This window comes from Numida meleagris, chromosome 11, assembly GCF_002078875.1.
Source record: "Numida meleagris isolate 19003 breed g44 Domestic line chromosome 11, NumMel1.0, whole genome shotgun sequence".
NCBI classification, from domain to species: Eukaryota; Metazoa; Chordata; class Aves; order Galliformes; family Numididae; genus Numida; species Numida meleagris.
In genome coordinates, this window is record NC_034419.1 from 13,697,613 (window position 1) to 13,711,108 (window position 13,496).

The 13,496-nt window shown below is 50.3% G+C and overlaps 1 protein-coding gene across 2 annotated transcripts in view; it reads right to left on the reverse strand.

Moving 5' to 3' along the window:
* Positions 1-5,693, reverse strand: part of PRICKLE2 (prickle planar cell polarity protein 2) — an 89,706-nt gene extending 84,013 nt beyond the window's left edge. Inside the window, exons 1-2 of one of the 2 annotated variants that reach the window (XM_021409165.1) lie at positions 5,587-5,693; positions 5,313-5,398 (exon numbers count right to left, since the gene is read on the reverse strand). In XM_021409165.1, the coding sequence (XP_021264840.1) occupies positions 5,313-5,398; positions 5,587-5,628 (128 nt within the window). In that variant the 5' untranslated portion in view covers positions 5,629-5,693. Of the gene's footprint in view, positions 1-410; positions 709-5,312; positions 5,399-5,586 lie in introns of those variants that run through there. The other variant, XM_021409163.1, reaches the window with a different exon arrangement.

Consider the following 13,496-nt stretch of genomic DNA (forward strand, 5'->3'; position numbering starts at 1 on the left):
TCAGGGAACTCTGCCTCTGCTCTGGAGCCCACAGAGGAAAATTCAACCTTGATTTTTCAAGTGCTTGCACAAGTGCTTAATCTCACAGGCGCAGGTGAATAGGACAGCTGAGGTCATTTATACCAAGGGAGGTGCAGCACAGGCAATCAGCAGCCACCCATCCCAAAGCTGCCCCAACAGCAGCTGAAGGACACCATCTTTGGGAGTGAGTCACCAGGCAAGGAACAGCTTCTCCCTGCCCAAAATGCGTATGACAAAACAAAACAAAACAAAAAAAACAAGAAAGGCTCACCCTACCAACCCCAGCAACGAGCTTGGAAATCAGCCAACAGAAACCGCTTTTGATTACTCTGCATCCCTCCGTTGGGTGTCCTTGGGGGACAGCCACCCGCAGCCCCATGGGGACTCACCTCTGGAGCAGCGCTCCCCACTGGCAGAGCTTTCCCATTCCTGTAGGCTCCCCGCTGCAAAATGGAAATCTGAACAAAACACCACAGGACACAACGCTGCTCACTAGGGAAGTGCTGAGAGCGTGAGCTTGCTCAAGATAAGGCATTGCTATTCTCACATCCCCAAAGCCTTTCAAATAAACATACAAGGAAGTGAGGAATATCTGAATCCTAAAGGAGAGAGAGGCACAAAGCATGTTATTCATGAAAGGGAAAAGCTGGGAGTGTGTGTGTGTGAGAGATACATAACCTACTAAAAATGCTGGAAACATATGGAAGCAATAATCTGTACTTTTTTTTTTTGGAAGTAGAAACAAATGCTTCAGGATTTGGTGCTATTCGTTCACGTGCTGCATTACAAATGTTATCACTTCTCCGGATGAGGTACGAGTCACCAGTGGGAAGGAGGATGCAGATTTGGGCTACGAGCACACAGCCTCCTGTCCCCCCACAGCCACGTTTGCTGCTCTCCACGCAAGGGTGGATCGTGTCCGGGGACAGGAACTGTACAAACATGCAGAGCAAAGAACAGAAAAAACACTGCCACTAGCAACTCCCAAGCTACCATCAACAAAACAGAGGCATGCAATGCAACGCGACCTGGCCACCACCATCCAGCAACCTAACACAGCTCCAGAGTTCTAGTCTACCACTTTTTTGGTGGGTTCACCATACCACACATCCCCTCTTTCCTTGCCCGTAGGCTTCTACAATGCACCATCACTCCGGCATTACCTGGGATTCAGAGAGTCATTAAGGTTGGAAGAGACTGCGAAGATTACCCAGCACAACCATCAGCCCACTGTGCCCACCAACACACGTCCCTCAGTGCCACATCTACTCTTTTCCCAATGTTCTCCTGCTCCCAGACCTGGCCAGGCCAGATGCCCCCAGGCTTCTGTAGTAGATGACAATGAAGCAATGAGTTACGGTAGCAAAGAAACGCCTGAATAATAATCCAGCATATTGCTGAGTTCTGAGTCAGTTGGCCCAGAAACAGCTGCCCAGGGCCAGAGGCATGACCTGGGACACGTCACCCCACATGGCAGGGTGACAGGGACACGCCGAGCAGATCTCCTCGCCCCATGTGGTTGCAAGGGACAACAATTTCGCACGCCCAAGAAAAAGAGACGCCAAGAAAAGATGGAAACCAGTCTCACGTTGACAAGAGAAAAATCAGCGAGGCAGACTTCTGTCATGTTTACTGCTGTTATTTACCACTTCTGCAAGCGAGAAGAATAACTATGGCAACAAAGACTTCTCCCAATGTTCTAAGACAATTGTTAAAATTATCCGCCACAGCGCCTGACTGCCTTCCCTCCGGGAGCTGCAGCACTCCTCCATCCCCCAGCTCTGCAGTGCAGGTGGTTCGTGTCCCTGCATCTCCGGGTGCAGCTCTGCTGGGTTCGGCCTTCAGCAATTTGGGCGGTGTCGGAGCCGTTTGTCACCTTCAGGGTTCGCACACCCGCACTAATTGCAGCAGGCAGCGGCCGGCACTTCTCTCCGCTTCCCTCCTCCCAGCCCACCTCTCCGCAGGCTCTTCTCTGCGGGACATTATGCAAAAGACCCTTCTAATGGCCATCCGCTCACCCAACCCCAATGACAGCTTCATTTAAACCAAAGCTTGTTAACAAGCTGAATGGCACACGGCTTAATGTAATGCAGATCTGATTAGAAAACAGCAACCGGACTCCCGAGGAGTTGGAGATTTTTATTGAATTTGATTTCACTTCTCCCACACACAAAGCCACCTTTCAAGTATCAGCCTGCATTAACGGGGATTTTGTTGTGTGTGCCCAATTTCCACCCTCAAGACCACAGCCCACACAGGTCCTTACATACCTCATTGACAGTCTGCCATAAAACAAAGTGACGGGTTAGAGGAAGGAGTTGCTTTGCTGCTCAGGACATGAGCGATTGCAGGTTATTCTGGTTATACTCTGATAGCTGCATCCTTGCAGACTTCGCACCCAGGGATGATGGAATGCAGCCTTCAGTCTGTTCAGACGTGGCTTGCTTTCGCCTCCTTCGGGTTAAATGATTTAGAACTCAGGATGGAACTTGTGTCTTACAACCAGAGATGGGGTCTGGGAGCTCTGGGTGAAAGCAGGCAACAGTCCCCAGTCTAATGGTGCAGGGTCTGCAGCTCCCTGCCTGCAGAATGTTATCAAGGGAATTCATCCACCAGCCTGAATGTGAGATCAGAGTTTAAGGGTAAGATCAAGAATATTCAGAAATGTTCTCTAAAGCCAGGGATAGTTTTGCATTACTTGGGAATCCCCTTTCTTCTTTTTTTTCCCCCCCGTCACGGAGATTGGTTTTATTCTGAAAATACAGCAGTCCTGCAGAATGCAATTTACTTTCGAGTGGTTTCCCTGGCTCAGAAGGATGCGTGCGCTCCTAGGAACAATCAATGCAGCCAACGCTCAAAGCCACCTCTCCATCTGAGCAAAGTGGCTTTTAAGAGAGTGTGTGGGCGCAGAAACCTTTGGAGCCTGACAAAGCCATGTGCCTGCCCGATGGACAGATCACACCTAGAATCACAGATAACGAGGCAATTCAGTCCTGTACGATCGTGTATAGGACAACGTGTACACCAGCAACAGGGATGTGCTGGTTTCAGTGCCTACAAGCCCATAAATCCTTTTATTTCTCCCCAGAGCACGTCACCAATTCCCATCTTTGAAGAAAAAAAGCCCAATTCCTATTCATCAGCAAAATTCCGCTGTTAAAGGATCTTAAAAAGCTTTACGAATCTCCAGTGGTTAATTGATCTGGGTTTGTATCCTTAATCTGCAGATCTCCTTACAGACCATTGTTGTCTTCCAATCCCATTTGGGGTCTTAAAGCACCTGCGAGCATCCCCAGCAGGAGCTGCATCACCCCGTGCACACAGGGCACTGCTCCTGAGCGTGCTTGGGGCCGACAGAACTAACTCGAACTGCTACTACGCATCCTGGGCATTACCAAAGCATTCACTAGTAAAACACGAACATCCTTCCTCTCTATTGTGCTTCGGCAAACAGGCTGCCTTTCTGTTTTAATTGCATAATTACTCTTGCATCGAGGCAATTAAATGTGAATGCGTACGCAGGAGGGCTCTGCCTTGCCATCCCCGGCATGAGGCGTGCAGCTGGAGCGCACCTGCCCCACTGCAGGATAACACAGCCAGCCCTATGCACTGCTGCCCCAGGTAGGTAATCCCTTCCTTCCTGAGAAGGATCAGTCTGTTTTAACCCAAATCCACGGTGGGACCCCCAGGGGGCAGCTGCAGGTGGGTGGGTGCTCCTGGCAGGGTGAAGCCTCCTGTTAAGGGCTCTGCATGATGCGGCACAGCAGGTAGCACACTGCTGCAGAGGTCACAACCACGTCACCATTGCACGTTTGACACCACCCAAGAAGCTCAGTGGCCTTTGGTAAGATTGTATCAACTCCCTGCTCCCTTTTTCAAATCTAAGTGTAACATAAGGCACAGAAAATCACAGCATCTTGCTCAGACTGGAGAAAAAATCCCTCTGCTGACCACCCCTTTTCTTCTTATCTTACACGTGAAAGTTCTCTGTGACACTCTGAAGCATTACAAGGCACCTCTGTGACAACACCTGCCGCCCCAAACTTCAGCAATGAGAAAACCTAGGGCAGCTCTTGAAAGCATTTTATAAGTCCTGGGAAAAAAAGGACACTCAGGGGTGACCTTACAGATCTTACACACGTGGCAGATCCCAATTAGCAGGAGGGCACAGCTCCTGCAGCCAGGAGGAGACACCTTCACCTTCTGAAGGTCTGAGGCGAGACACGAGACACTCGGACTGGCACCTGTGTAAGGTGGAGGAACAGGGCTCATCCATCACCTTCACCCATCCACCACCTGCAGCTGCACCAGCACCACATCCCCAGGGCAGAGCGCAGCCCACGGGCCCCACTGCAAGGCTGGAGCTTTAGACGCAACTCAGCACTAATAAATCAATTCAGTGTCCCTCTTCTTGCTTTGGATCCATGTTTTAATCTACTGAGATGCAGCTCGGAGAAGTAGGACGTGTGCTAGAAGTGCGGCAGGTGATAGAGAAAAGGGGATAGCCTATAAAATAAGGCTAAAAGGTCACTGAGGGCTCTAAGTCAGCACCAGCCCCTGGAGCCCACAGCCCACAAGGTTTAACATCGCCAATCCTCAAATCACCTGTGAACAGAGCTCACTTCCAGATAGCACAGTGTGTGGAGGAAAGATGGGGCTGACCCAGCATGAGGCCAGGGCTCAATGTGCTCCATAGGCACTGTATTATTGTCTTTATGGAAACACTGGAGAAATAGGTGAGAGGACTCGGTCGTTCCCACACACACGTCCCCACCCTGCTGGAGGAGAGGGCCCGTCCATCTCAATAGCTGTATCACTGCTCGGCATCACCGAGGGGGCAAAACCCTGCTGCGGGGCCAGGGGGGAGGCAGGAGCTCCACGCAGCCACCTGGGATCACCAACCACGGGTCCCCCACGATGACCCCTTGCCATCTCACTGTTGCTGTCCCCTGCCCTGGGTGCCTCCGTGGGGCAGCAGCAGCAGCAGCCCCTGAGTGCAGTGCATGGTATGGAGGAAACCAGTTCCCCCAGTGCTGCACCCCGCAGCAGGTATCAGCACAGCCGGGTGCTGCTCCGCAGAGCAGCAAGCTCCCACTGGAGATGGAGACCCACCTGTTGAGGCAGGGGAATCGAGACCAATGCAAGCTCTCCCCTAAAAGCCACGTTTGCACTCCTGAAAATGCTCTGTGGAGCCCCAAAACTCCACGCGGGAGCGCCGGAGGGAACCCAACCCGTGGGACACGGTCTCGCTGCCCCCGAGTGGCGGGGACACGCGTGTCGCCGGGCCTTACCTCCACTTGTGCAGGGCGAAGCCGGGACATTGGTCCCCGCAGGTGGTGCAGGGCTGGCCCCGCTCCGGCTCCCCCGACGCCGTCAGCTGCAAGAAAAGCAGAGGTCACCCGGGGATAGGGGGGGAAATAGGAGGGACAGGGACACGGGGAGGTGAGGGACACCCAGAAAAGAGACACTTGGGGACGGCGGGGACACACGCGTGCAGCGGGACGGAGCCACAGGTGGGAGCCGCGGAAGGCTGAAGGGAGACCCACCCCCGCCCCCAGCACTCACCGAGCGGCCCGAGAGCCGCTTACGGGAACCGCGGCCGAACATGGCCCCGCCGAGCCGAGCCCGAGCCCGAGTGCGCGGCAGCGGCCGCCCCGAGCCGCCCCCGCCCCTCCGCCGGGCCCCCGCCCCTTCCTCCCCGCCCCCGGGCAGCCAGGCACCGCCCCGGGAGGGCTCGGCCGCCCCCCGCTGCCATCGCTCCGCTTCAGAGTGAACAGACCCCCCCTACCCACCCCCCCAGCCCCGAGCCGCGCGGCTGTAGCGCTCCGCAGCACGAGGGTAAAAAGCGGAGACCCAGAAGGGGTGGGATCGCGGTGCAGCGAAGAGGCAAAGGCTGAAGTTCCAGCTCCGGCCAGCTGTGCAGGCTGCAGTGCGGCTGGGAGCGGTGTGGTTGGCTTTTGGACGTCTCACGCAAAAAAGTTTCAGAGTGATTGATCGTGAAAAATAATCCTGTTGCATAGGGTTTTTTTCATGTCAGTGGGAAAACATGGACATTCCCTCCCCAGTCTGTGCTGCAGTTGCTATTTTTGCCCCTCCTAAACCCCCCAGCTTCTCCTCATTGCTCCTTTCTGCCGAATTTTCTCATCGTTTTCCTTCTTGGTTTCCCTCTCCATTTCCTGCCCATGAGGTGTTGCGAGGATATGTTATCAACTCCCAGGGACAGAGGCAAACTCTTCAAACACTTTTAGGTTGTGTCACATTAGAGCATCCCTACCTGTACAAAATCATACAATCATTCATGTTGGAAAAGACCTCCAAGATCACAAAGCCCAACCCCAACCCAGCCCCACCATGCCCACTGACCACGTCCCTCAGTGCCACATCTCCATGGTTCTTTCACACCTCCAGGGATGGTGATTTCACCAGATGTACCATATGGTGTGTCACATAGGACGTGGTGATATTGGAGGTATGGAGTGACTGTCATCTCCACTGAAGGTCAATAGGATTTCAGGGAATGTGCATCATGCAAGAGAGGACCTGAAATTCAGCAGCACTTTGGGTGTCTTGCATAAGGTTCAGAATATTTAAAACTTCAATTAAAACTGCCGAAATAAAAGCATTAATGGATAGAGGACTTATAACAAGACTCGACGTGCTGTGGGAAATGCTTTCAAGGTGACCTGCAAATCCTTTTAATTGCTTTGCTGTTGCAAGAGGTGCTGTGTGCCCTCAATAACAGGGCTGGTGAGGACATCTGCTATAAGTTTAAAACAGCAAAAGTAAGTCAAAGTTGGAGGGTACAGTCCTCGGAGGTGTGGCTGTGCTGAATCACAGTCTGCTGATGGAGAGGCAGGTCCAAAACTTCAGTGAAGCAAAGCAGGTCTCCTGTCCTCCAACCCAAGGTGTCCATGGGGCCACCAAACCTGCCCGTCACCCTATACCCGTGTCCTCCAGCCTCAGGTCAGTAGGCAGGAGGAGTGCTCAGCACCCAAAACCATAAACACATTGAGGTTCCACAGCCCCCACAGAAGGAGTCAGGTCCTTCTGGGAAATCTAACTACCTCCTGGGGGCAGCTCTTGTCCTCGCTGCCCTGAGACATCAAGGACAAAGGGGTCTTCATTGTCCTCCTCAGATCCAGGGCTGTAGGGAGGATTCAATCCACATTTTTGGGATGCTCAGATGCTGCATAAGAAGAGAATCAGGCCAGAACATCGTCTCTGGGATGTGTTTGGGAAAGGGAGTGGAGACATTATCTCACTGCCCTGAGTGCTCCTCTCTCCTCCTCCAGAAAAGCTGCTGAGAGTGAAGACTGCTCAGGAAATCACTCCCACTCCCTTGTGCTCGCTGTGTGCAGGGAGATGATGCACACATGCTGGCATGGCTGGGAGGGCAAGGGACAGGCACACAGCTCCGGGCCTACCTGTGCTGGCACAAAAAGTAATTCCTAAAGTTTTCACTTTTTTTTCTTTTTTCTTTTTCATTTTCTAAACTCGTGGATCTTCCTCCTGGGAGAAGGCAGGCTCAGCTTGGAGGTGGGGGCTGTCAGATGCTGCTGTCACATAGACTCAGAGACTGAGACACATGGATAATCTATGCCAGACAGTTTGTCTGACAAATTATTGTTGCTGCTGTCACTTACATTGTTCTATACATCATTTTCCCCTCCCAGTCCTGTTTCAACCAAACCAGCCTCAGGATGACACTTACAGCCCTTCTCGTGACTAAGGCAGCCTGAATCCCAGTTTTCTCCATTTGTACACAGCAAGAAGGACTCTTTTCCCTACTGAAGCAGCCTCATTTTGCCTGCCTGTTTCTCTCCAGTGCCACATCCAAGTGGGTTTGTCCCCATCATCCTCTTGCGCATCTCCTGGCAGCAGCCTGTGATGTACAGCCCAACGTGGATCCTGTCACCATCCAGCACCCTAAAAGCAGGAGATACCCAACTGTTACTAGGCAGTTATGGTCTAAAGCCTTCCAACATTAACAGAACGGCTTAAAAATGTCTCTCAGTGCCACATCTGCTGAAGGAGCATGCGACGGACCAGGCATTTATTTTACTGCGTATTTCTCCCCCTCAAACCTCCTCCCTGGGAAAACGTGCCCCCACGAGGGTCTTTCAGGAGGGGAACAAGTCAGTGTTTCCGCTCCTTCCAGCTTCGAGATTTGCAATGACTGCAGGCAGAAAAGATTGCACATAAACCTCAGTTTGAGGTGGGGATATGGAATTTCAATCTGTGCTGTGCATAACAGGAACCCAGGCTGGGATGAATCATGCTCTGTTACTTCAGTTTGAAATGTTTTTTGCACTGCGTAGGCTTTTCTAGGGCATACTCCATCAGGCTCGTTCCGGTCAGATTTACTTTGAACATTTTTAATCTGTGGTACACACACTTGAGATGTCAAAACCAGTAACGAAGCGGGCTTAGCAACTCAACAAAACCCTTCCACCATTTCAGCAGATCGCCACACGTTTTCAGAACGCTCTTTAATCACAGCCGTTCGACTACTGCAAGGAGTTTTTTTTCCTGGATTTGTTGATGCTGAGGTATTTGGATGAAAATCGCACTGAGTAATTCTACCTTTCTCCTTCATCAATACAGTAATTTGTAAATACCACGTGGATCTTTTTTTTTTTTTTTTTTGTCCTCCCAACCAGGAATGCAAATGGCCATTACGTGCTCCCCAAGGTATCTCCAAATAACCCTTCTCCTTTTAACCTTAGGGTTTTATTGTGTTAGTTGCTAGGGAACACAGTAAGATTTATAGTCAGATATTGTTAATTTTGAAGGCAGTCTTCAGTTTCCCTGTAAATAGCGCTGAGGAGTTGGGCTCCGCACCAATAAAACCTGCAGCCCAGCCCCGCTGTGCGGAGGCGAGCACCTGCTGGGAAGCACGGAGCCAAGCGGGAACACAACGATCCCTAATAATAATAATAAAAAAGAGAGAGAATAAAGGGGAGAAAAAGAAGAAGCGCAGCTTCCCCTCTAACATCGGGGCCGTGGGATCGGGAAGTTCCGCAGGACGGAGCTAAGCTCAGGCTCCAATGCCCTCTGGTGCCAGCATGGTGAAGTGTGTGTGCTGTACGAACCCTCTGGCCATGGGCCCGTCCTCACTCCCCCAAATTGCTGCTTTATATTTTTCTTGCTCCAGGACCGGGTTTCTTTGCTGTCCAGACTCAGCCCTGCCTCTCGCTTCTCGCTGCAGAGGGAGATGTGCTGGATTGAGCTGCTCCGTGCTCAACTGGAGGCTGCACAGAGCCATGCAGGAGGGCACTGCCAGTTGGTACACAACCTCCTCGTGCTATAGCAACGAGCAATTTTTTGCTATTTCTCGCTCCCTTGAGCTCGCTTGCCATCCAGCAGGATGATTGGCTTTGCATCTTAAAGCTGTACTCTTTCCAGGCTACTTCAAAACTTCAGGAGGGTTTCTGAAGATGAGAAAGATACCAAACATGCACACGGGAGGGAATGGTTTTAAACTAAAAGGGGAGATTTAGATAAGATGTCGGGGAAATTTTTCACTCGGAGGGTGGTGAGGCAGTGGCACAACTGCCCAGAGCTGTGGGTGCCCCATCCCTGGAGGTGCTCAAGGCCAGGTTTGTTGGGGCCCTGGGCAGCCTGAGCTGCTGCCTGGTTTAGTGGCTGGCAGCCCTGGAAATAGATTATTTTTGAGATCCCTTCCAACCCAAGCCATTCTGTGATTCTGTGACGATTCTATGATACTTGCTGCCTACAGCTTGCAGTGCTCCCAGGTGACATACTTCTGAGTATTTAGGCTCTTGAAAGGCCCAGGCATGATGAAATAGGAAAAATCCGAATGCAAGTCATATCTAGAAAGCTTCACATACCACTTGCATAACACAGAGTGAAGATGATGTAGAGGTGGAAATTATCAGATTATCTCAGGCATCTGACGAAGGCAGCTCCCAGGTCGTTCCAGGTGAGCCACACACAGAGCTGTATGATGCTGTAGATGTTGACAAGAGCATTGGAAGGATTTTAAGACACTCCAAAGCACTTTACGCAATCCAGTCAGCAGAATTTAGCAACACCCCTAAAACAGAATGTATTGGCTGAGGGTCCCTTAGATCAGCTGTGTCACAGACCTGGGTAGATTGGCCCCCAGAATGCCAGGATTCAGAGAGATCCCTGCTCCCAGCACCACCCATCTGGCCCTGCTCCCAAGGGCTGGCCAAAGCTGGGGGTTGCAGCTAGATGATCTTTGAGGTCCCTTCCAACCCAATCCATTCTGTGGATTCTATGCTTCTAAATCCAGAGGCACAGGAGCAAACAAGCCCCTGCCACTGTTTGCTGGCCATGGCACCTCTACCTGGACATGTTGGCTTTTGCTGGGCTGTTTGCAGGGAGCATTTCTCCTTCCCTGCTACGGGAGCAATTAAATCATTTCACACCAAATGTTCTTTTCTGCGTAGGGTGGGGGAAGGCAGCAGCAAGCAGAGAACAGCTTCAAAGGGAAAGGTCAGCAAGCTGGAGAGGATGGATTAGAAAAGGACAATGCAGCAAAGCCTTGATTAATTTAATTGCTCGTTTGAAATGTAGTCACAGATTAGAGTAGGATGAAGAAATTATAAGCATATGAATGGAGCCAAATAATGATTTAAAGGGAGAATGCATGCAAAGCCCTGCCTCCCCTGGCACCCTCTGCCTCCCATACAAAGAAGCGGATTCTCTGGACTCTTGGCTCTTCCCCTTGTGCTCTCAAAGCTGGAGACGCCAAGTACCAGCAAACACCCTGCAGCTGGGTGCCACAGCTGGCAGCTCAGAGCCTGCGGGGCGGCTTCACCCCAAAGCAGGGCTGAGGTTTTTCTGGTGAAGATGGGCATGGCCATGCATCGTCTTGTGCCACGAAGGACCAACCCCTGGGTCAGCTTCAAAAAGGACAAATGTGTTTCTGCCTTCTCCTGGTGCCTACGTCAGGTCCGTGTGTACTCACAGCTAGCAGGTCGTGTTTCCAAACACTTCAGAAATCCCATTTATAACCAGAGAGGGGCAGAAATCATTTCACGGAAATTTCAGTTTTGATGTTGTTTTTTTTTTCTTTTATTGGAACAAACAAACCAAACTTCCCTTAGGAAATAAAATATAAGAGGCATGTGGGTTAGGTTAAAGCAGTATTCTGTTCTCATTTTGATTTTTTCAAAAACGGTGCCTTATGTTTGGTAATATAACATCGCTTAAAAATTAAGCCAGCTTTGAAGTGGAAAGTCAGACTCTTCTGAGAAGGCCAAAAATAACTTCCCAGCATTCTTCATCTCACTATTGCAAAGAGAGGTCAGAAACTTGTCAACTAAATCTGCTTCTGGACGGCTACAATCCCTGCTGCCTGCATTGCTCCAGAACAGGCAAAAATTCTTGGAAAATGCTGAGACTGACAGGCACCACTTTGGGCATTCTGCTCCTTCTTCCTCCACAAAGCTACAGAGCTGTGGCCAGGAATTTGTACTGGGAAGGCACCCATCCCCTCCCAATGAATGAGCAGCAGCTCAAAGCTTAGCGACTTCTGGATGAACTCAGATGTCATTCTCAAAGAGGCGTTTCTCTCCGTGCAAAGAGTTCAAGTGATGGGAGGACTTACTGGTTCAGCTGAGTCGTTAACGCCTTCCCTAAGCCAGCCTCAGTCAGCTGTTGGGAAGAGGACTCAGTCAGCAGATCCATCCTGTGAGTGCCTCGGTGGGAAACACTCACCATCCTTGGTCTTCTCCACCTCTCCCCATTTCTCAATACGATTTTCATGGCCATGCTGGAGACAGTTTTCTAGTAGATATCCTGATTTAAATTGAGCTCCCTCAGACAGGCATTTCCAGCAGCCTTCACCAAAATGCATTGTGCTTCTCTGAAGAGGAAAAAACGCTCACTATTAGGGCAGAAACACAAGGCTGAAGAGATCAGCTCTGCCTCTGAAGCGATTAGTACTGGTAGGCTGTGCAACAAGGTTGGAGAAGTGCACTGTAATTTTCATAGAATTACTGGAGCCAAGAGTCAAAAGTGTTAAATTAACCCCATCGTTAAGTGAATTATTATTATTCAGGAGCTGTGCACAGCAATGCGGCTCCACAGCAGCCCATATTCGGAGTCTTTTTAATCGTTTATAAAAGAAAAATGGCAATAAAGAAGGACACTTTTGGTCACGGGCTAATGGCCATGGTGCTGGTAGGGGCCATTGAGGCCATTCTGGCTGCAAACCAAACAGCCAGGGGAAGGCTCTTCTTCCACCTCCAGTGTTGGGAGCTGGTGGGGTGGCAATTCCGTGCTGCAGCTGGTGATGATCTGGTCACAGATCCTCAACCTGACTTCACAGTTCTCCCCAAAGCAGCATTTTAGGGACTTCATATTTTTTTCCTGAATAATTAGTGGAGATTTCCAACAAACCAGTTATGGGTCACCCATTTCCAGGTCTCTCTCTGCTTTTGAGCCTCCTTTTTAATCACTGAGGTTTATTTGGAACTGTGTTGACATAAAATTATTTATAGGAAGTTGACTAATTAGCAATGCTCACTGGGACTCAAGTTGCCTGCCACAACACAGAAATGCAGATCTTCTGCTCAGAACAAAGTGTTTTTCTGTAATAACCTGTAACCATGTTTCTTTGCTGGCATCACTGAAATTACCAAGTGAAGGGAGTTGCAACATAGTCGAAGTTCACTAAAAATGATAAAAATGATGAAAAATGATAAGTTGTAAAGAAAAATAAATCTCCTTTAAAATGTATAATTGCCAATTTGTGATAAAATAGATTATATTTTAGGAAATAGCCCAGTATATTTATATCTCTGCTGCTACATAATTGCAAAAAGAATGCAGTCGGAATGCGCGCTTGCATGCAGCTCAATTTCCAAAGCAGAATGCGTACAAGAACAGAGAAATACTTTGGTTTCCCAATATGCTAAATTTGGCCTTTGAGCCCACTGGTGAATCTGCGTGGATGCTCCACTGGTTATCAATAAGGGCAAAACCCAGGCTGTCATCTTCATAGGGATGGAATCTCCAGGCCATTTAGGAGTCACTGTTCGGAGAGGGTTGGTACAATTAAAGAGAGAAGCGTGGTGAAATAGGTGTGGGGCTGCTCTGAGGGATGCTGCTGGAGTTGGCCATGGTGGCCTTTTCTCAGTTGATTTATTTTGGCTGATTTTATTAAATAGCATTGCTAGGAGGTCAGGTTTCCCCAGCTCACCCTTCAGGAACATTTGTCCAATGAGTGGCTGGGCTCCTGGTTGCCCCTATCACCCCATAGCAGCGCAGGGGACAAGCACCCCTCTGGACACACCATTCCTCTCCAGGTCAGCAGTCGGGGAGCACCCAGAGCAGTCACAGAGCACTGTGTTCTCCTGAAGGTCCCCAGACCACAGGCATGGCACCGTGCACACAGCGCTCCTCCTCCCTGCGCTCCTTTTGCATGACACAGGCAAACAGGGAACAAAAAGCATGCAAATAAATACCAGCACAGAACAGAA